The 24939-nt window shown below is 35.8% G+C and overlaps 1 protein-coding gene across 3 annotated transcripts in view; it reads left to right on the top strand.

Moving 5' to 3' along the window:
• The first annotated feature begins 7008 nt into the window (after positions 1–7008).
• The window catches only part of LOC105446090 (triple functional domain protein-like), a 72029-nt gene continuing 54098 nt past the window's right edge, over positions 7009–24939 (top strand). The window contains exon 1 of one of the 3 annotated variants that reach the window (XM_030974166.1): positions 7009–8639. In XM_030974166.1, coding sequence (XP_030830026.1) covers positions 8531–8639 — 109 coding nt within the window. In that variant the 5' untranslated portion in view covers positions 7009–8530. Of the gene's footprint in view, positions 8640–23059; positions 23433–24939 lie in introns of those variants that run through there. The other 2 variants (XM_030974169.1, XM_030974168.1) reach the window with 2 other exon arrangements.

Raw genomic sequence — 24939 nt, 5'->3', positions numbered from 1 at the left:
AAATCACTTTCCCTAACTCTATTCTTAAGGAAATCATAAAACAACACATCAGATTATTCTTATTGTAATAGCGTTTGCTATAGTGTACTTTGCTTAACATAATCGCCCCCATCTTCTCTCTGTAACTCTAACATCATTTTATCCAGGTCAGTTTCCATCGCAAGAACTATCCAATAGGATCACTTTTATTATTAATTCTACGTGTGGAATTACATCGCATAAATATTCCTTTTCATCTATTGTGTGCGGCTTCTTCTCTCCCTTTCACGTTGTCTTGTATTATTCTATATCACATACGTATGTCTTTTCCCCCTTCTCTCCCTCTCTTTCTCTCTCTCTCTCCCTCTCCCTTCCCCCTACCTCTTTTTTTTAAACTCTGTATTCAGTTGTGCGTAGATATATAGATAGGGATCATATGCTGCGTGTTTATGCGGGGTAATTTAAAATTCCATCCTGTCATATCTCTTTTAAATCTATCTGCCTCCATTACTGTGAGGTCACAGTAAAGCAAGGCTAAGGCAACACAGCACAGCAAATCTCATCTTTCATTTGACGGTCGTGGAAAGGTGGATTTTTTCTGCATTTTGGTTCAGCTTCGCGGCTGCTGCTCCTGCTATCATCAAAGAGGTTTTAATAGTGGTTGAATAGTAGGGTGTGTGTGGATAAGAAGCTAATCATGTCTGGTTGTATGGAGTGGTTCTGGCAAACCTGCTATACGGGCGAAGAAGGTATGAAGTTGTCTTATTTACATCTCACTTCCCTTACATCTTGTCTTAATTGCATCAGAAATCTAGTACTAGTTGATTCTATAAGGTTAGATATTTGTTTAATCCTTTCTAATGTGTTTAATTGCATTGTCTTCATCTTGACTGTCTTTGTATGTATTCATGTTTATTAATCCTTGGCAAGGTCTCTATATCCCAGCCCACGCTTAGGAAATATTAGTGAAATTAACTGCTTGTTTATGCTTTCCTTACCAAAAACTGATGTATACTTCAGAGTTTTATTTATTAAATAAAATACCTACCTAACATTCTTAATTATTTCAATAACTGCTAGCAAAATTGTCTTTAAAATGTAAGAAGTTTCATAGAGCATTTAAATTGGAACATCCATTTTTTATTTTAACTCATTATTTTTTCTGATGATTTCTAAATTCTTTTCTGACTATGGGAATACAAGAATTTGAAATCCAGACAGGTATTTTAATCTTTTAATTTCCATAGTAGAATCCAATTAGATAATATCTTTTTTATTCCACAAAAAAGCCTTTGTATTGTTATTTTGCATACACATTACAATAAACATAATCAAACATCATTGTATGTCACTGTCAAGGTTTATTGATGAGTATAATACAGATGCTTAAGATATCATTTCTTTATGAGTCATGAAACTTTGAAAGCGAGTATATGAACCCCCAGGTGTATTGTTTTAGTCTAAGTTCTTTGTTTCATTTTATTCAAGAAAAAAAGGCCTTTGATGAAAACAGGGATGCATGCCTATGTTTTTAGTTTGTTTGTTTGATCAATTGTTCAGGAAAAAAAAAATCTTCTTTGATGATTTTCATGGTATAACATTAGAACTCTCTATATTGTCTTGATGTCCATGGCGTGAAAAACAAACAAATTTATATTTTGTACTATGTGATTTACTTCCTGTTATTTTGTTAACTGCAAATAATGTCCACCCACCCTCTTCCACCAAATGATCACATTGTAAAGTATGAAATGATTTGTCCTGCAGGAAAGCTATTTTTCTCACTATTGCATTTAGGACATTTGTAGAGTCACTACATAGGTGTACTCACATTCTAGATTTACTGCCTTCCTTCTACTTTTAAAGACATGATCTTCCAATGCTCTCATTCAAATATTACTAAATTGTAACCCCATACTAAGTTCAAGCTAAATCAAAGCTTTTGCTTTGGTAAACTCGACCTAGCTCAACCCAACCTAACCCTTCAAAGCAGCTTATTAATGTGTTTAGCAGGAGCCAGACAGTTGGCTACATTTCTATGCACAAATCTAAAATACTTGATGATCCAAACCACCACTGCAAAAATCGCTCCATTGCTTTCTGTTTCCACATTTGAACGTGTGTGATTCAAGAAAGACCCGTCTTTGTTCTCCTCTACATTGACATCTAAAGAAGACATACACCCTCTTTTCAGCATTCATGAATACTGCCATCTATTGTTTGGAGATTGAAATGTAGAGTGGTGCTGTTACTTCAAGCTTTGTATAGGATCTCTGCCTTGTGTCAAAGGCTACATTTTCTGTCTTTTATGAACCTAGCAGAGTAATATATCATCTTGAATATGTATGGTTGCCATCTTTTGTGATGATATTTCTCTTACTTTTTCTACCTTTTTTTTTACCACCTTTTTTTTTACCTCCTCCATTAATTTCATTTTCTATCTGCCATTACCCTCTATCTCTTGTTCTTTCCATCGTTAAATGTCATTTTCATTTTATGTCTACCTTTCTCTAATGTAATTTGTTACTCCCTGTTTCTACCTTTTTGTGTAACAAATCTTTTCTTAATAATAAAGAAGTAGTTAACTGTAAAGATTTTGTGTATATTCTAGTCTAGTGTTTTCCTTCTGTCTGTCTGTCTGTCTCTGTCTCTGTCTCTGTCTCTGTCTCTGACTGTCTCTTTGCTTTGCTCTGACTTGAGGCAAACTTCACCTCTTTCAGAGTAATTACATCTGTAATTATAGATGATTCTGTTACAATCATCATTAAGAGTCCTGTCCCTAGGCTATCTATCTACCTATGTAAAAGCCCACTTTCCCTCCTATTACCTATACTTTGTTATTGGTTACATTCTTTATTATACTCTACATACACCTGCAATCTTATACCTTCCTGGGGGTTTTCCCGTCATTTGTAATGCCTCCATTTCAAAACCTTCTTTTCTTTCTTGATTCTGAATAACTTGCAGTTGTTTATGTTCCATATTCATACAAGAATTAAGAAGACAAGTTTTCTTATTTTCTTCCATGTTCTGTTATGTGGGCTGTGTCTTAATCTGAGACGAAATTATTCTTTGCCCTGTAGCGTTTTTCTCATCCTTCATTTAAGGAAATGTATGCATAATATATGTATTTCTAAGATTTTGCTTAATTAATGTGTTTGTTTAGGATCCCTGAAGCTAACTTTCTTTTCTTCATAGCGTTAGAAAGTCAAGCTTATCCATAGAGCCTGAAGGGTGTTAACGCTGTATTAATGCTATTTAGGCTCCAATGAAATGAAAAATTGCCCACCATGTTCCAAGATTTTATTATTCTATTTTCAAGAGAACAGATGAAAGATTTTCAGAATGTTGTATGTAATAGGCATGCATACATTGATCATAAATATTCTTATTGTATCATAGATATTAGTGAGTCATCACCTGGGTAGAATTTTCAATTCTATCAAGTAACTGTAGAGATAGAGAATTTTAAGTATGATTATACCGAGTAATTTACATTGGATTAGACATGAAACTGTCAGAACATATGATGGGATCCATCAATTACCTGATGTAGAATTAACCTGTCCTACTCACCCCTTCGTTAAACCCCCGGTTTGCAAGCCCCATCTACGTTCACCGCCACCTCCTTGTCAGGGAGTACGGGCAGTGAAGGGAAGAGCCTGTATTGGTTGGGAATTATGCATTAGCCTAGCCTAGCCTAGCCCGGTGCAAGGGAAGAAAGAGTGAAGACTTATTCTCTCTCTTTCTCTATCTCTCCTCGCATAAGTGTATGTGGAAAGTTGTTGCAGACGTGGGTATCGCCCATGCTTTTATGCACAAGATGGGAAATGGCAGAATCTCTGCATCATATATGCAGCCTGTGCCCCCAAATCCAAAATGGAATGAGTCAATGGTTTCTTATCGTAGTGCTGTGAAATTGGTTTTTTGTGTTCAAGCAAATGCTAAGAGCAGAGAAAAATGAGTTTTACTAGCAATAAACATCACAAAGAAGAGATATAAGGGACATTTTCATATAAGCATAATTTCCTGAAATGGCTGCCTGTTATGACAATGACATCGGTCTCTGACATTCATGTTCACAGATGAAAAAATAGATTTATTTTCTTATTTTTTGGACACAAACCTCTGTTGCATAACTTTATTTGACATCAAGAAAGAAAATAAGATTGAATGAGAAAGATAGATGGAAAGAAAGGGGTAGAAGGATGAAGAGAGACCTTTCTTTCAAAGAAGAAAGATATGTCTTTTGTCTTATCTTCGTCACATGTGGATAAAAAAAAGACACATAGAAACTTGTGTGTTATGATAATTTAAGATATCTTTTTCATTTTTTTGTCTGTAATTCTTGGTGATTATTCTCTAATTACACCTCACCGTGTATACAAGGAGATATTTAGTGTGAAAATATTATGACATGCACGCGATGGTTTCATATATCACTTTCCGGATTTCCTAATACTTTTGAGGTTTCTTTTGCGGTTGTTTTCAAACGAATTATACATTTGATTACATTTTATCCTTGATTGATAAGAGGATAATCTTTGAGTAATCGATTGTAATGAGAATCTTGCACTATTCAAATCAACTGACCTTGTTACAGATTGCTCCACCAAAAACCACATGAATCCTATTATCTCCTTCAAAGTGATACCATTTAAGCTGCGCTTATCCCTAAACCAAGTCTTCTATTCCCAATCAAAATATTGTCCTTTTCATTTAAATAAGGCACTCTTGCTTTCCCATTTTCTATTTCTTTTTGGAGGGGTAAATTAGAGATATATCTTATATCTTAAATAGGACATGAGGGGGATTGATGCTTTTGTATGATAGAAGGACCAGGTTTCAGGTTTAGTCAAAACTAACAGTTATGATAAATTCACTGAATATAGAAAGATAGTATTGGATTAATAAAATCCATAAGCGGTATGGAAGGCTCTTGGGCTTAAATGAGTAAGCAGTGAATCGGCCCAATATCTTTTTGATTTTATTTATATATTATTATTGTTATAAGTGATCTGAAAATAGCCCTTTAGATGTTAAGTGGTGTGTGATGAGGTTAGGAAGGGTTCCCTAAATCATTTGGTGAAGGAACATTCTATTTCTCTGTCTCCATCCTTGTGTTTAATAGAGGGGGACACTACTAAATACCACGATGAAGCATATATGGGAAGTTAAAGGAAATTGTCTGGTGAACACACCTGATGTTGCATCCAGTATCAAATGCAGGAAACTGTTAAGCCAACAATCACTTGAATGTCATTAATAGAAGAATATAATAACAAAACTAACACCCACAAACATTTGAAGGGAATATAATTGATCCGTCCAATACGGCTGAAGGTTGAAAGGAAATGATGTAGACTATTGGGGCTGATATCCTAATCTAAATGAAATATAGTTTCAACAATATTCATGGGCATGGTGACTATGTTATGTTTACCATGTTGGTTATGTTTACATTGTTATTAGCCTGTTCTGAAATTGAGAAAGTTATTCTAAAAGCTAAACTTTCTCATGTTTTAACACTTGATTTCTTGGAACTACTACCAAAATATCATTAGGCGAATTTCAAAATGTTGATAGATGATGGCAAGGCAATATTCATTACTTAACACATATATGGCTTCATGTCGGCTTTGCTTTTGTGAAAACAAATTGATTATGCAGTTAGTAGTCGTTTGTGAATTTTTGGCTCTCTTTTAAAGATATTATTGTCCATATTCAGATACATAAAAGGGTTAAACCCTCACAATAAGCCACTCAAATTTGAATTGAAATACTTGCGGCATAACCAGAAACATAGTATATTGAAAATAAAAAATGGAATTTATGGTTTTCATATTTATTTTTTTAATATTTCATACATATTCTGCTTCTGAAGGCATGTTGTGGGTCATGTCACAGAAAATGTAATGATTGGAGTAAATATTTTACTTATATGCTGCTATAGATAGATAGATAGATATATCATTAGGTACTAGTAAAAGAGAGGATCAAAATAAACATTACACTGCAGCTAGCTATCTCAGACTGAAAACGGACAAAACATACAGAGATGAATAGGAGCTGAAATCTACAGACATTTTAAAAACATATATTGGTAATTTCTTTGGGTATTGCTGTCTTGTGTATGAGTTATTTTTGCACTACATTTAAGAACTATTTGGGTCTTTAATATTACTCTTGTTTGGTTATGAACTCAATTTTCCTGAGGGCATTGTTACCAAAAGTATAAATTAAAGTGATAAATTGTGTTAATAAATTTTCTTTGATAGTGGCGTAGATTACACTCAGCGCACAGAGTAATCAGTGTCATCGTTGAAAATGAAAATGGCATGTTGATTTATGAATCACCAATGTTAAGAACATCGAAAACCTGGCTCTATGTCACGTTTCTTTGTTCATTGAATTCTTTCTTTTCTTCCTTCTTGCACTTTGATCTTGATTCATGAAAAGTCAATTCTGTGCAAGCAAAAAAAGCTTGTACTTCGAAGCACAATATTGAAGGTCAAATACGTATCAGATAAATAATAGATTTTACGAAATTGGCATTTTAAAGATTATACACAAATGAAGTTTTGAATTTGTCCTGTTCGAGTATTATGTTTATGTGTATACATTTATTGTAATGGCTCTACACTTGAATGAAACCTCAAAATGATTAATGTCATTCACATTTCTTAAGTAAAATTAGGAGCAATGATGAAGGGTTTTCTTAAGAGAGGGAGTAGATTCAATAGGTGGAATAACTCAATCTCAAGTCTACAGGGCTGATGACGATGGTGCGTATTATGCATGGGGGTACGTTCATGTGTCGGGCTGTGTATCCGACTACGAGTTACCACTCTACAAGCTGCATGCATGCATTACATGTTCGTACACAGACCAGAGGTAGCGGTTGCCGCCGTTTGGGGCAGCCACATACATTAGACTTGAAGTTCAGCTATGCTCCGTCCCTCCCTGCTTCGACAGGGAAATTATACAAAAGGGTACGAGGTAGAGAGAGTGAGTGAGATGGAGAGAGAGAGGGGGAGAGTGAGTGCGAGAGGTAGAGATAGAGAGGAAGGGGGCCCCTACCTGGCCATGCATAACGCATAGAGACGAGAGAATACCAGGATGTTCACTATTTATGCCATGGCATAGTCATGTTCATGTCCAGCTGACCTAGCCTATGATAGGGTATTTGTGTGTGAGTGTGTATGAGAGAAGGAGAGATAGAGGGAGAGTGTGAGAGAGAGGAAAGAAGAGAGAGAAAGAGAGGGAGACGTAGGAGGAAGATGTGAGTGTGTGTGTATGAGTGTGTGAGCTATCATCAAGCTCTGATTGTGTATCCTACCTTGTCTGCATAGCAATGCATGCATAAGCGTGCCAATATTCCAGCGCTCGCTCGCTCACACACATACACACTCTCACCCACACAGTGCTAGTGGAGCTAGAGTGAGTCTGTGTGTGTGTGATGTATCAGGCACATGGAGGGAGGCTTAGCTGATATAGAAGCACCTTTAAACATGTCTGTTAATCAACTATCATGGATCAAGTCTTTATTGGCCCCAAACTAGAGATGATTCTTTGGTAAACCTTTAAACTGACATTGTGGACCGATCATACAAAGATTGCACCAGGAACGGGAGTCCCATGCTGGAAGTTTGGTTGCCGCCACCAAAAAGCAGATGGTTTTTGTCATCCGATGGTGGGGTCTGATTTGGGTGTCTCTCACCCTAATACTCTCTCGCTCTCTGTCTCTGCCTCTCTCTGCTGGGTCAACTTTAATTCACAGTGATAAATGATGAGACACTGTCAATGCTAAGGCCATGGATTTCATTGATGTTGTGGACAAAGACAAAATTGTGATAATTCTTCCATGAGCATCTCATAAAAACCTTGTGTGTGTATTATTTCTTGGAGGTTGCTACTATATCTTGATCTTCAGTAGATAACTAGTGTAGTGGAAGTCCTCTTCTCCTCCTTCTCTTCATCATCGTAATCAACATCGACATCTTCCTCACCAATTTTCTTTTGACTTGTTTCATCATTGTGAATCAGGTATAGATGATATTCAAGACTATCTTTCAGATGTGCCTCTGGTGGAAATTAACACAACTCTATGACAATCATGTATGATGAAGGTTATCCATTATTGATGCTGAAACAGTTCTAATAATACTGAGCATAAGCAACAATTGGAGGGAGAATAATTTGTTCACCACAGGAACTTAATAATGAGTTGAGGGAGAATCGCTAATTTTATGCGGGGCAAATTGTCGAGAGCTGCCATAGTTTGGTATCAGAAGTTTTGAAATTACCAAAAGCCCCAGCTGAGCAATGTTTGTTTTGTAATTTCAATTATTCGCAGCATTCCACCACAGTGTGCAATTAATATAATCTATAACTTGGAGTACTCTGGACCAATTGACAGTAACATCTTTTAAATCCTGGCGATCATATATATATGTAGGATTGATACCTTAACAGCTCTATCTAGACTGTAGGATCCCGACTTGGTCCTAAGATTAATCCGTGAAGACTCGATATACAGGCTGAAATAACAATGTCAAAAGACGATAGCAGTTTACCCATAGGGGGCAGTGGCGCAGGTGGTAGAGGAAATCGCATGAGGAGATCATTCCGCCGGTTTATGGGCAAAAAAGGAGAAAAAGGTGAAAATAATGATTCCATTTTCTTGTTAGTATTGTAATTTAACCATAAGATGTAAAATAGAAGTGTCTTATTTGATTTTGGTTGGATACACATTCTCCATACTCAATAGATCCCAGCCCTTGATTAAAGGGGAACTATACTGACTCTCTCTGGTCATACATTGCGTCCCAGAAAAAATGAAACCAAGAATTATTGATGTTTTATCATAACTTAACTACAATTATAATTAACAAATGACACATATTTGTGAAGCTAAGATCCTCCTCTTTCATTTGATGCAACTCATATGATGCATATTGATGATGAGTGATTAAACAAAATTTAAGGAGAAGGTATCAAAAAGTCATTTGGCGGGCGGTATCTGAATTTCAAAGAGAAAATCACATTTCTAGAAAGTTCATTTTCTGCCCTTTCATAGGACACCTTACTCAGAAATAATGTGCCAGGAATAACAAAGTTCTGTTGGGTTAAAGTAATGCTTGCATTTCCATAATTTGATTAAATGAATTTGTTTTCACTGGCTGCCTGCCGTAGCAACAAACAGAGTTGTCAAAAGACTTAACTCTGTTTCGTTGACGATCAGCCATGCACAAAGAAGACGAAAGACTTGATTCAATTCTGTGAAATATATATTTGTATTGGATAACTCAATTTCAGTATTTTGACAGGGTATTATAAATGTCATTATGGATTATGGTACAGAAATCGCCCAGCAGAAATAGTCCACATATTGTCTAGCATGCAATAAAAAATAAAATTCATATGTATGGTTTGCTATCTATCATAGTTTACCCTGGAATATCATGTATGGTACCCAGATATTAACCACAATGTATCCTCTGCAGACACCATTGAATGAAATCATAATCGTATGAGCCAGTGTTAGACTGCTATCAAAGCAAGCATGAAACGATTCTTGAGTTTGAATGCTAGTAATAAGACGAAGGAGAATAGAAAGGAATGTTCCCTAGGGCAATAAGTATACTGATAGAATTGAAATGTGGCAGCAAGGAGCGTTGGTTTGATACGAATGACAGATGTACCAGCTTTGTTCATCTCTATTGGGGAAGCATTTGTTGAGGTCTTTGTGAAGTCAGCGTTTCTCCTTCAACATATGATGCTGCTTTCATCCAACTTTACTTGATTTCTGAATACATTTCCCCCTCATTCAATTTTCTAAAGGCAGAGCCAAGCACTTATTGATAATAACGATAAAAAATCCAGTACAAACTGCTCATAATGTAGACATTCAGCAAGGGCTTTCTGAAGTAAATTTTTACAATTGGACTACAAGGGTGTTGATCCCCAAATGTAACTTTTATGCAGTTTAAGATCGCTGTAATATTACATATACAGTGTCCTTTTGAGGGCACAGGATCTATGTGTAGACTTCTGACATAGATAAGTGGGATACTATTTATCAGCTATATAAGCTATTTCTCAACATAATAACATTTGTATACCTCCCAAATTGCTGCATTGCTTATTGTTATAAAGCACTTTGTGTAAATAATAAAAGTAATGATTTAAATTTAAATAACAATGTTCATGTTCAAAGTATACACATATCTTTGTCTAATGAATATTATACCAAACACCAATGAATATCATTGGTGAATAAGTAGTGCATTACTACAAATAATGTATATTTGTGAAAATAAGTAGCAGTATCCTTGTCATACATGTAGCATTTTCTGTACTTGCTTGGTGTTCTGGAATTCTCATTATCTTGCTCGATTTGACAGGGCATGGCATTACAGTTCCAATGAACTTCTTGTCATACTCAATTTATGGAAGTATAGATTTTCAGTTATATTACGTTTCCCTGCCAAACACAAGTAGATGATACCTCAACTTGACTGTGATTTGATTTAGAATCAAAGAAGATGTAGAAGACTTCTGGTTTAGAAGTTTTGTAGTAAGTTTCTCGGAACTCGTAAATAAGACGAACAAACATCACGCGGAAGTGGTATTAATGAGTCAATAGTTCTTACTTGTGGGTTAAACAAGCAACTAGAAAGTAAGTAGGTATATAAGTAAGCAAGTAAGTAAATAGGTACATAAGTAAGTAAGCAAGTAAGTAAGTAGGTACATAAGTAAGTAAGTAAGCAAGTAAGAAAGCAAGTAAGTATGTAGATAAGTAAGTAAGCAAGTAAGTAAGGAGGTACATAAGTAAGTAAGTAAGCAAGTAAGAAAGCAAGTAAGTATGTAGATAAGTAAGTAAGCAAGTAAGTTAGTAGGTACATAAGTAAGTAAGTAAGTAAGAAAGCAAGTAAGTAAGTAGACAAGTATCGGTAAGTAAGTAAGTAAGCAAGTAAGTAGATAAGCAAGTAAGTAAGTAGGTACATAAATAAGCAAGGAAGGAAGGAAGCAAGCAAGTAAGTGAGTTATTAGCTAGGTACCTCAGTAAGCAACTAAATAAGTTTGTAAGTATGTAAGAAAATAGGTAAGATAAGTACAGAAATTTAGATAGTAATAAAATAAAGTTACAAATAACTTTAAGAGCTTATTGATGTTAGTGCCTGTAGGTTAGTAAACTAATAATTGAGTTTACACGTTAGATTATAAGCAAGATGAACCGCTAGATTAAGTCATAGATTATTTAAAGTAAGTCAATTATAAATAATCAAGTCATTAGATAAGTTCAAACTACAAATACCTCTCTCAAATGTAATTTTTTATCAGTTAAAAAAGTGTAGTTAGCAAGGTAAACATACTATATCTTTTAGTCATTATTCTTCTTCTTTGTTTTTAAATGTGAAATTAACTTTTGAGTGGTTAATATGAGCCAGGATTTAAACAGTCCAAAATGTCTTCTGGCAAACAAGTACTATACAATCAAAGAAAATATGGTTATATGTGCCCTTACTGACACTTGTATGTTTGAAATATATACTATTTACAGGAACTTTGTTAAACTAATGAATAATTCTCATTGCTCTATGAATAACACTGAGCATAGAGAAGTGTAATTAAGGTGACAGTTTTCATTATCAACCAGCTGTGTTTTTCACCTTCTACTAATCAATTGTAACCTTCACCAAGGTGCCCTACTTTGCAAGTCAATCGTTACCAGTAATACACCATCTCCTTACCATAGTATTGTAGTCACCAGGTCTTGTAAAGGCTACTTTGCAAGTTCATCGTTACCGGTAATACACCATCTCCTTACCATAGTATTGAAGTCACCAGGTCTTGTAAAGGCTACTTTGCAAGTCAATCATTACCAGTAATACACCATCTTCCTACCATAGTTTTGTAGTAACCAGGTCTTGTAAAGGCTACTTTGCAAGTTCATCGTTACCAGTAATATACCATCTCCTTACCATAGTATTGTAGTCACCAGGTCCTGTAAAGGCTACTTTGCAAGTCAATCGTTACTAGTAATATACCATCTCCGTACCATAGTATTGTAGTCACCAGGTCTTGTAAAGGCTACTTTGCAAGTCAATCTTTACTACTAATATACCATCTTCCTAACATAGTATGGTAGTCACCAGGTCTTGTAAAGGCTACTTTGCAAGTCAATCTTTACTACTAATATACCATCTTCCTAACATGGTATTGTAGTCACCAGGTCTTGTAAAGGCTACTTTGCAAGTCAATCGTTACCAGTAATATACCATCTTCCTAACATAGTATTGTAGTCACCAGGTCTTGTAAAGGCTACTTTGCAAGTTCATCGTTACCAGTAATATACCATCTTCCTAACATAGTATTGTAGTCACCAGGTCTTGTAAAGGCTACTTTGCAAGTCAATCGTTACCAGTAATATACCATCTTCCTAACATAGTATTGTAGTCACCAGGTCTTGTAAAGGCTACTTTGCAAGTCAATCGTTACCAGTAATATATCATCTTCCTACCATAGTAAGGTAGTCCAGTTAAAATTTGTATTCTGCTGTACATGTGTAATTTCGAAGAAATATTGCTCTTTTCCATAATACCCTTTTTTTTAAGGTTTACCTATATATATTTTTCCATTTTGCCTTTTTTTTATAAGTAAGGCTTTGCAAAGTTCCATGAAAAGTATGATTAATGTGATCATTGAAGGAATTCCTTCATTTCTGCATTGATTTTGCCCGAGCTTATGTTACAAGGATAAACTATGCATATTATAAGGTTTTTGAACTCTTTTTGTAATGAAAGAGTCTGTGGTAATTAGTCGACCTTAAAACAAGATTCACTCATTTTATCCGTGATCCAACATTTGCTTTAATGGCAAAGATATAAGTTATTGTAAGGTTAGATTAAGGGTTATGGTCAGGTTTAGATATAATGTTTGGTGTGTAGGGTTAAGTTAGGCCTCCTTAATGTAGGAAGTTGCCCACAGAACAGATGTTGCTCTAACACATGTGTTGTAAAACCATTCCATTATTTTGCATTGCATTATGCCTTCACCATTGATATAATATAAATCAGTGTTTTTATGGACATCGTGGCATTTTGATATTGCAAAAAGTAAAATGCCATACCTCTAAATTTATTAATAATACAAGTACTAATCTATGATGAAACTATGATGAATCTCAGTACAAGTAAGTCAGTAAGTATGCACTCTTCGTCATCTGATACTGTTTTCTTTCAAGGGCAATTCATAATGCAGCCAACCCTTTAATAGACTCACTCCACACATATCCCTAATTAGGCCCATCCTTCGTTTAATGGTCAGTGGACTGTCTATCTGTCTGGACAAATGTAAACATTCACCACCATTCAATCATGTCCTGCTCTATGGCTGCATTCACACCAGCTATTGAAGCCAGAATCAGGACAATAATACCACATCCACTGATTTAAAACTATATATCACAGATCCAGTGTTTATAAAAACATATTTGGGGGAAGAATCATGTCTGAGATGGCTGAAATCCTTGTTATGTTTTATTCTATTCAAACAAATGATTAGAATTTACAACTTCAATAAATATTTTTCTTGGCACACAAATATTACATTCATGAACACAACCTGTTGCCTACCTTTGGTCAATTTGATGGTGTGGTTCAATGTCAATAATTCTATAGATATCGACTTCTGCTTGAGTGGTAACTTCTTAACATTGTATCTAAATGATAATTATCTGACACTATTATGATTTGTCTGTGAGCTGTCTAATGCTATTTCATCACCATTATTAATTTGTTGTCACTAAGCACTTCTTCATATGTGAAATGATGTCAGTTTCATCTTAAGCCCCAGTCCCATATAAAGCCGGACCAGCACGGACGAGCACGGACCGCTCCGGACCATCCCGGACCATGGTCTGGGGTGATCCGGGATGGTCCGGGATGTTTTGTTCAAAAAAGTGTGATGCTTTAAAAGCTACAGTCCCATATACGTCCCGGACCGTCCCGGACCATCCCGGACCCCATCCGGGGTGATCCGGGATTCGGTCCGTGTTGACACCGTGTTGGCACCGGGGTGGTCCTGGATGGTATAATCATCTGTCAGGGTCAATATCAATAATTTGAATGTGCTGTATGACGTATCATATGATGTTTTTTTCACAAGAAATGTTAGTTTGCACGCTTGATCGGAACAGTTATCCGCCACTTTGTATATTAAATAGTCTGATATACAAATATAAAATCTTTGGATGTTCCTTTTCCAAAATGTCCAGAAACACAGTGATTTTCACTCGGTGAGAGTACCTATAGTAGTGTTATACTCAGGATGAGTAATTACGATAGAAAATCGTATAGACTTTTAAGAAAATAGCCATAAGGATTAAAACTTATCTTGGTAGTGAGGGATTAAAGAAAGGAACTGGGAGGATGGTCAGTTACTGATGAGGAGGTGGGATGATAATGTAATTAGGATATAAGACCTTGATTTATTTCAAGTATTTGACTTGACCCCACCCTAAGGGGTGTCTAGTACCCCTTGGTCTTGATGAGTGATTGTATTAGGCTTGGCTATCCACCACTAGATCAATGAACCTTGGTTTCTTAATCTGATTAAGACTTTGGTCAGACAGATCTAAATCTCATTAGAATAATTAATAACTGTTTTATATAGCAACAGACCAGTGACCAGTAACTGACCAAAGCACTTATAGTGGACTCTGTCCCCTCCATAGGCAAGCTTTCCAGTGAGTCACTATTTTGCATGCCTACTAGATACCCATATAACACCTGGGTGGAGAGAGGCAAGGTCGATAAAATACCTTACTTAAGGATATAGTGTTATATATCAGGTCTGAAACCAACCCTTTTCTCCCATGTCGAGAGATTGAAACTTTGGGACTATAACACATTTGTGCATAGTAATGAGACAGACTAGACCTTAGATCTGGTTCTGAATACTGGATCTGTTCTCCCCAAGCTGCAAACACTCACTACGTCCCAAGATTGACCCCTGGAAATAGAAAGATTTCAGATGATGTTTTAGATGTTAATTGTTTTCAATATTGAACCAGGTAACATTGCCATTACTTATCAATTTAATGTTTAACCCAATATGATTTATAAATGGTATTAAGATTTCAAGAGGAAAATTGTTGAGTGCGTCATGTTTTGAACAGATTATATTTTGAAAGTGTATTTCACGTTGTAATACCTGCCCTGTAAGATCAGACCATTCCAAGACGAAGCAGATGAAATAGGCCCCCTACTGTCCATTCAAAGGCCACTTTGTGTCGCATGTCGAGCTGACCAAACTTTGATTACACTGACCAACTGATGGGAGCATATTCGAAATATGTATTTTTCACACCTCTCCGTTACAAACATCTTTTAAAGGGAGACCCAGCTAGGATGCTGGACAAGTCTTTGTTGGTTTAAAGATATTGTCATGTAAGTCTGATGACAATGTCTGCTGAATGACTAAATGTTCAAGGAAAATCTTGGTGGTGACTGACCCTGCAAAACTGAGAATAAGAAGCAGAATTTGCGAAGTAGTGATGATCTATATCAGAGACCTTACAATCAAATGAAAACCCACGTTTCCTGATACACATACACAATCATAATAATCAGTCAGCATTACAGTTTTTGCTGCTAGCATTGAGCATATTGTGTAAAATACTTGTTTGGTTATTTATAATGTTGTCGCTTCTGCTTTTGCTCATGCTTTATTTCACAAGGCTAATCATCAGTAAGGCATGAAATCTTTCACCGTGTTTCCTTCAAATTTCATATGTAGATACTCCTATTTTGTCATCACCCTTACAATTCCGACTTCTTTTAATGATACAAGACTCAATCGGCATTTGGTTATCTTTTTAATTCCCTTTTCACACTTAATAATCTTGCAAATATACTGATTACAAGTACCGCTATATCATCTGTTAAGAGCCAGTAGGCTCTAAACAGACCAATTATTTAATCAACCTTTGGGAGAAAGCAATAACTGAAATGTAATACTTCAGTTTCTCTGATAAATGTTGGGAAATTTACTCATTCCATGAAGTTATTTCTTCAGTATCAGTTTATCTCATGTTTAACAAATAAATGTTGTAATGTTGCCTCACTGGAAATCGAAAGATCACCAATTATTTTGATTCAAACCATTTATACAACGGAAATATTAACTGGTCTTCCAATTTTCTGGGAAGTATTTCCCATTGGGAATTTTCAGATTCCTTGAAGGCTTTCATTTTGCATTCAATGTCCCAGTCCTTTGTAGGTGATGAATTGTGTCTTTCAGGGAAATTCAGCAAGTCTGGGTACCAGTTTCCCTGAATGCTTTTGAAAATATTCTCATACTGTGATCATCCATTTTGTATGAAGTATCATCATACGGTGTACATGATGCAAGAACAGGTATACCGGTAGGTTTTTATTGGACTGAATGCTTTTGAAAATGGTTTCATACCCTGAAATTGCCCATTATGTAAGAATTACCATCATAAGGTGTACATGATGAAAGAAAAGATATAGGTCATTAATGTCTTTGACGTTTTGTAAGGTTGGGCAAGCCATAATGCTTGTCCTACCTAGCAACCACTAATTTATATATGCAATTTGAATTCTGACCATTGAGATACATTTATTTGTAACAGGTGAATGAAATGGAAATGGCCTATTCAGTGGACTCTTTGAAGTAGTCTATTTGGATCCAGAAGGGCATTAGCTCTTGCTTTTTAACACTGAGCTAACACCCTTTTGGCTCTTAAAAAGACAAAATAAATGTCTCATCATCTCCCCCTTTGGGTTGATTAACATGAGAGGGATAATGGATGTTTATCTCAGCTTCCAGGAATTTGACTTTTCACACAAACTCAAGTTGCGATCTGGAGAAGATCATTTCACAGACGTTTAAGGTCAACTGCCATGTTTAAAGGTCATTGGGGTGGAAGAAAAATCAGTAAAGTTCGTTTTCATTAACTCCCTCTGTACATCATAACTCCAACAGGTTACTTATGGAAAGTTTGTATTTCTTAGATAGATTACAAATGTTGAAGTTAATATTGTTGGTCTGACTCTGGAGAGATATAAGAAGTCTTGTTTAGGCCTCATTGAGTAGTTCCATGTCACCATGATGTTGAACCATGTAGGGTCTGTGGTTGAACATATCTTGAAGGGTAGGGGTGAAAGGGGGGCAGTTACCCAGGTCGGAGGAGGGCAATTATTTAGGGAGAATTTGTTTTGATAAAGTGATATGATCTTAATCATTGTATTATTGTTTATGAAATATTACTATTTTGTGGTTTAATTTGTTGTCTTTTAAACAAAGTGATGTAGCTTCTTTTCTCAAGTAATTTTAATTCAAGGCAGGCTAGATAATTGTGAACTAGGAAAGCACAGATACCCCAAAATTATGAAAACTTCTGGTTCTCTGCAAAAAAAAATATTGGCACTTTGAGCATGATGTCAGGGACATCCAATAGACTATAGCTCTGGGAAATCCTCAGAAAAGCTGGCAGATAGCCTACAAGAATGACATAGTCGGTCTTGCGGGCTGTAGGTCTTGTGAGCCATTGTTCTCATGGGCCATCAGTTCTGTAGGCTGTCGGTCTCCTTAAATCTTGGTATTATAGGCTGTAGCCATGCTGTCATGGTCGTAGCTTGAGATGAAGCAAAGGTGTGAAGTGTGTACTTGGGGGCGTTTCACAAAACTTGTCATCAGTGACAAATGACAAGTTGTGTTATAAGCTACTGAAATCCTTGCTTCTGATTGGTTATCAGCAGATTTGTCACTGGTTTTGTCATTTGTCATTGAAAAAAGGCTTTGTGAAATGGGTCCCTGGTCTCCATCATATCCTGACATCTTCTAGGTCTAGGGTCAACAGACAGCAGTGATGACTTTGAATGAGCAATCGTTGATGAATCAGTAATGGTGAGGGGCATCTGGAAAACCATTAAATAGCAATTACGCAATGCCATGATTCATGATCACGTGATATTTACAAAGCCCAACTGGGATCAACAGCCAAATAATGATTCTAGTAAGATAATTGTAAAGGACTGGAAGGAATAGGAGCTATCCTGTTTCTCAAAGAGGAAATACATGGGCTAGGACTATTTTGCAACCTTTGAAATATAAGTTAGCAGTTTATTCCATTCAGTCACTGGAAATGGTATAGATAGTGTAAGTCTTTCCAGTGAAGAGAAGATAGCTCCGTTTCATGGTACCTATGTATTCCTCTCTTGATCCTTTTTTTTAACGATAGCGTGGTTGAAATTTTATTTTCCTTTTGCGTTAGTTGAGTTCCTGAAACATACTGGCAATATATTAACGCTCTCCTTTATTTTTTCATAAATTCTAAAACTTCAAAGAAGAGTATATAAAGAAATAATAAATACATAATTTCCCCACAAAATATTATAGCTAATGGAGTTGTAAGAAAATTATCCAATCATTAATATTGTAGGATTTCTTGTACAAGCATTGGAAGTTCAAGCTATACATCGTATAAACAGATACTGTGCATGTATACAAAGAAGAAGAAGCCCCATATGGGGGCCAATATGTGCCCTATTAGGTAATATATTGTACATTTACTAATTGTTATTGACTAAAAACTCAAACATGTCATTATGTAGTTGGGCATTAACATTTTTATCAACCAACTTATGGCAGACACGCATCACAACTTTCCAATATCACAAGGATGCAGTATAGGTTTCACAAATTTAATTTACAATAAACCTCAAACCACTATTAAAGTAAGACTTTAAATTTCAAGGTTTAGAATAACTCATAATATGTTAATATCTTCAGCTGATATCATAAGTTGTAGATTGAAACTTGGAAAAGAATGACTATTTTCTTACTGATTCAGCTTTTATAAAAGGAAAATAGCAATGCCTACATTCATGTGACATTAAAAAAACTATATATCCACGTCTTATATCATAAATGTCTTTTGGTATTTGGTTCTGAATATGTCTCAATCTCTAAAGGTATTTAAGTAACTTGTGTAAGGATGTTTGGTCATTCATATTCTGGTCAGTTATAATTTAGTACTTATCATAAGCAGTTGACCTATGGATGATTGGTATTTTGTTGAACTTTTTGTTAAACAGCTACCGGTATCATATTTTAGGCAAATTTTGATGCAAAATAGATGTATTTTGCTTTTGCAATTAGCTACCAAAACGGAAAACAGTGAACATTCAACAAGTTTCATTTTCTCATGGTTGAACGTGGGGTGAATATGATCAAGAGAGAATCTTTTCAACCTTGTTTTCCATCTAATCCTTGTGACAACAATACTTGAAAGTAAATTAACATAAAACTGAATTTTCAGCACTTTCCATATTTAAATTTCCCTCTATTTTTGGGTGGGTCCCACATAAGTGTATTTTGCTTTATTTCATGACATGTTCAATTAATGCTTACCACAGCTGAATGCATTGACATTATAAGTATTGCATGGGGCTGTTTGGTTTAAGCTAGTTAGAAGAGCTGCTTGCAAGATGAAAATATACAAATTTATTCCACCTTAGCTCTCCTTTAGCTTGAGATTTGTGCAGACAGACATGCATGCTTGCCTGTTATTATTGAGTGTATGCATGATGCTGCGTTGCCCTGGCCTGTGCAGCTCAGCAGGCAGGCAAGGTAAGTAATCATGTGTGTATTATTGTTGTGTGGGTGTGGGTGGATTGACAGTGTGTATACAAGTGAGAGTGTGTGTATGCGTTGTGTGGAGCTTGCCATGTGTATATGCATGGTGAGAATATTGATGCAGGGGCAATCTAAGGCACTGTGAGAGGAGGATGAGAAGACAGCCAAAATAATTCTCTCTGCTCGTTCGATACCCGGGCGATGAGAAGGTAGTGACATTATGCACTGGTACACTTTCTTCTGCGTGTACACCATGCCATGCTTGTGAGCACTGCATCAGTGTATGCTGCCATTATTATTGTTGGCGCAATGCAATGCAGCAGCGCTGACGCTATACATGCAGCGCATAAATTAAGCTTGTTTTGATTATAAAGGCCTGTGCTTTGTTCCCAGGTATTGGAAGGCTAGTGGGTGGGAAACCCACTGTTTGTTTGTTTGTGTATTTCACAAGCTTTTGATTTCTAATGTGAATATTGGACATTCTCTCTCCCCCTCTCACTCTCTCTCTGCTGTCATGCAACGGTGGATATGAACATGGTTATCTTTAGCCGTAGGCTGGTAGGCTACTTATTTGCTCTATTGCAAATGAGATATGCTTGAACTCATTAACTGGTTTGATGAGTGTAATAGCTTATGCAAGTCTGTGATATAAGGAAGGTTAAACTAAAGGGGTTGGCAATAAATGAGAAAATGAGAAACAAAGAGTGTACCCTTGATTCAGAATAAGATGTTTAATTGATTCAAATAAAATAAAAATTAAAAATTTCAGACATATTCCCCAAGAAATAATTTTATGGTTATAAATTCGCCTTATTGATTTATCACTAAGACTCAAATACTTATGTAATATGTAATGGGGAAAAGGAATGCCTTCACTTCTAATAGTGTAATGCATGTTTTAAGCCGTTGCCAGTTAAATAATCTTCTTAGTGAAAAATATTGAGGGATGGGGAGAAAGGGAAGTGGAAAAGGAAAGAAGTAGAAAAGAGTGAAATTGATGTAGAAAAGACAGATGAAATGAATAAGGAATAAGTTTTAGAGATCAAGAAAAAGAGGGAAGACTTCAATCGATGTATAATAAAATTTTTAAAAACTCAATCAGATCATGTAGTGATCAATATCTGTGTTTTGACCTTTCTCAACACTACACTGTCCATCTACAATAGGGGCAGTCATCTATTGAATGCACTCCCAAAATAAACTATTGAAAATTAATTAAGCCTAACTGGGTCTCATCTCTCAAAGCCTCTTAAATAGTTTACTCGCACCATGAAAAAGACCTTCAGTTTGGTTAATCTGACCCTCCAATCCTCCCCAAGTAATCTAGCCACAAATCAATACCCCACCCATTCTTTATACTTTCCAGCCTCTAATCCAAGTGTTCCTAAATACTCCATTATACCAACAGTCAGAATTCCTTTTTATTGTTCCAAACTCCAAAAGTCTTTTTTTTTAAATCTTTATTTTAATCCATCTAATTCGTAGATTAATACAATGATTCGGAAGAAAACTGTGGGTGTATTGTACCAGAACTTACAGAAGTTGTTACCAATAAAAGGGGCAATGATAGCTAGGATAGTGTACTCAGAGTCATCATCTACAATAGCCTATTCTAATCTGTCTCATCTGATGTGTGATTAAGAATTCACCATGAGATGTCGATGCATGTACAATACATGTGTAGAGAGTAATGTTAATCATGTTTATATTTCATCGTGAACCATTGCCAATGCATCCATGATTTAATGTTCAATGTAGTTAAAAACCAAAACGGTCACATGCCATGAGCAAATGTAAATAGTCTGATCTGGTACTGCTTGCCTCCTGCTCTCGTTCAGTAGGTGTTTAGTCAAATATAAACAGTACCTGGGAAATGACTGCAGAGTTCCTCAGATAGACACAGTAAGAATCATTGCAACTTCGAAGCCAGGGTTTGCAAGAAGATTATTCCAAAGCTTCATTTGGCATCATAGGGCAGCTTTATCAACCTCTTGATGTATTTCTTGTAACAACATAACAATGTTAAGTGATTATATTGATAATTTTTAACATTTTAAGGTATGGGTTAATATTTTTTTTAAATTGTGTTTGATTTTATATCATGTTTAAACCATTTTTTGATGTGGAATGACACAGAATTGAATTGGCTGTTTCAAGAAGAAGATATAAAGCTCATTGCATATATGTTAGCTACTATCCATACCCCATCCCACCTGGACACATCGGTAAAGCAAAAATGTTAAGCGTTAGTTCCTACTGAAGGCAGTCACCATCGCAAGTATCTTAGAAATATTCATAACGGTATCTTTGGAATATTCATAATATTCTTAATGGTATCTTTGGAATATTCATAATGGTATCTTTGGAATATTCTTAATGGTATCTTTGGAATATTCATAACGGTATCTTTGGAATATTCATAACGGTATCTTTGAAATATTCATAATGGTAGAGTGCAACCAAGAGAATCAAGTGTAATGCTGATTCTCTGCAAAACAATTCAACCATGGTTTACTGGCCATCCAATCTCTCTATGGTTAGTAGATTTTAATTTTGAATCATACATGTTTATGAGAATCAGAACTCTACCCAAAGTACCATAGTTTAGTGACATTGTATCCATATGAGTGTTAATAGCTGTGTATTCAAAATAATAATAATCTGGATTCATATAGCACTTTCTACAGAATACCGTCTCTAATCGCTTTACAGATATTATTACCCCGGTCATTGGATTCTTTCACGCCCAATGTGCACCACCTCCACTCCCTTGGGAGTATTCCTACCATATGGTCACAGTGAGGGCATAGGCCATTACTAACCCAAATGCTTGTGTCATCCTACAGGGTCCCCATTTCTCTCTTGGGTATTGAGTAGCAAATGTAGAATAATACCTTGCCAAAGAACGTTAGTGCCGTGTCGGATCAAACCCACAACCTTTGAATTTCAGGGCGAGTGCTTAAAGCCACACTGCACTACTTAGCTACTTGCTCCCTCTATATAACAAACGATGCATAATCGGTGACCTTTGGTCCCCCATGATCCTCTTTTTCTTATGTTAATTGAGAGCTGATTTGATGAGATAACCACCTGTCCAGTGACCTTGCAGGGTAGTCTAATCCCTCCTGTTCACTAGTATTGATGGGCTTTAAACCACTCGACTACAACACTTCTACTGACTGTAATGACTGTATTAATGCAGTTTTAATATACCCTTTTAGCACTCATTCATCCATGAAAAGAGGGTTTGTGTACCTCTGTAGCTGGACCAAAGTGCAGTCACCTTGCCTGTCAATGGTCAAACGGCCGCAAAGATACTTATTATCTTTAGACAGTAGGATTGTAAGGATGGACATTCTTGATCAGGGTTTCATTTATAAGTTTGGATTTCATTAGGTATGTGTCTTCTGCAGAACTCCGGAAATATTTAATTTAAGAGTGCTTTGTCCAGGAAATATGGATAAAAAGGATTTTGGAGTATATTTTATCAACGTCTGCACCTTTTCCAAGTTCTTTTTTTTTTTCAATCAGAGATGAGAGTCAGTTCATTTCTTGCATATGTTTCCAATAATAGCTTTGTGTATTCAAAGAATCATTAAGAACCAGCTTCATCTAAGAGCGCAGATGAAGAAATTTGGACCGGTTTGAGACTTTTATCTTGATATTTGTGTGTTTTACACCTTGGAAAGTCAAATTGAGGTGAAAGATGAACGGGAAAAAGAAACGTTCCATGTCTCTACCCTCTAACTTCATATTCTGGAAGCCTCAAAGGATTGAATCAGGTAAGATGAAATAGTGGTGTGGTTGCTCTTTATTTGAGGTTCTACTTAACCCTTTGCTTATGGGAACCTGGTGGTGTCTGTGTTAAAGCCTATATGACCTATACAATTCAGTAGTTAACAGGTTAACAGACATTTTCTGAGAGAGGATTTGACAACCCATCCCTTTTTCTGGAGGGTTAAAAGTTTGTCCATTCTGATTTTAAGGCAACTGTTACCTGAACAATAGGGTTACAGAATAGACAGCTTTGTAAATAGGTGTTTATTACCCTATTTCTCACTTCACTTTATAGTCAATAGCAGGGGGCCCCAAGCTTTTTTTTTCTTTCTCTCTTTCCCTACCTTTTTTTCTTCATTCTTTTCATTAATCTATATGCATTGATGGTTTTCTTTAATTTAAAGTGGAACTCTGGTCTCTAGAATCAGGTTAGACTGTACACAGTGATATACTGCCTTGTTTATCCATTACCATAGATCAGTTAGGCCGACCCATTATCTGTGCATGTTTCTTTTGGAAACCGTAGATAAGTGTGTATGTATTTGGTAGCTGTTTAGCCTATATGCAAATATTTTTTGTGATGAAAAGAAAAAGAATCAAAACCGCAGAGCTTTAGTCAAAAATGTTAAAGATGCTAAGATATATCTCAGTATATGTGGGTTCCTTATGTAAGTGGGACACCAAAAATGTCACAAAGTGGGTCCCTAATTTATGAAATTACCCATATGTTTGTAGGACCGTTTCAGCATCATGTGCATGTACACATGGGTATTCATGCTTCTTTCAAAACATGGTTTCCAAAACCATAACAAGTATAGCCATTGCATCAATAACACACTTATAGATAAGGAGTAAAATATGCTCTACTGTCGACTACTCATGAGAATTGGAAAAACACTTAGACTGCTTTGAAGTACAGAAGAACAAAAGTATGTTATTAATGACTTGAATTGATATTACACTGTTATATCATTTGAAGCAACATGCACCGGAAATTGCTACAGGAAGCAACATGACCCAGAAGCAAATATTTTACAGTATTTTTTTAAAGATACAACTTGTATTTTATTCAAGTGAAAATTCCTGTGTTTGAATCACAATACTGAATTTTGTATTTGCAAGTCTTTTCTTCAAAAAAACATATATCATTGATGGTGAATTGAAATATGTTACTCATTTCATTGGCCTCAGAGAATTTGAAATTTATACCCTAAGATGTATTTCAAAGACTAATGATAGTGCATATTCCTTTTGCTATTAAAGATAAAGTTGAGTTCTGGTATGTGATTGCATTGTGAAAGAAACGGTGTGGAATCTATCAGAAAAGGTTGATCATCTAGTATATAAGTATTCGTGTGTATTGCAAGGTTCTGGAATCATCAAAATGATAAGAAATTTGGCCAAATCTTGGCAAAGTTACAAGCACTGTACACAGAATGATGTATATGGGACTACACGAGCACATGGCAAAAAAACCTACCCCAGATTTTTACGATGTTTCATGTCATATTT

Source organism: Strongylocentrotus purpuratus, unplaced genomic scaffold (assembly GCF_000002235.5).
Source record: "Strongylocentrotus purpuratus isolate Spur 01 unplaced genomic scaffold, Spur_5.0 spur5_scaffold_7, whole genome shotgun sequence".
In the NCBI taxonomy this organism is placed as follows: Eukaryota; Metazoa; Echinodermata; class Echinoidea; order Camarodonta; family Strongylocentrotidae; genus Strongylocentrotus; species Strongylocentrotus purpuratus.
The sequence above is the reverse complement of the archived record's forward strand: the minus strand, read 5'-3'. Positions and strand labels throughout refer to the sequence as shown.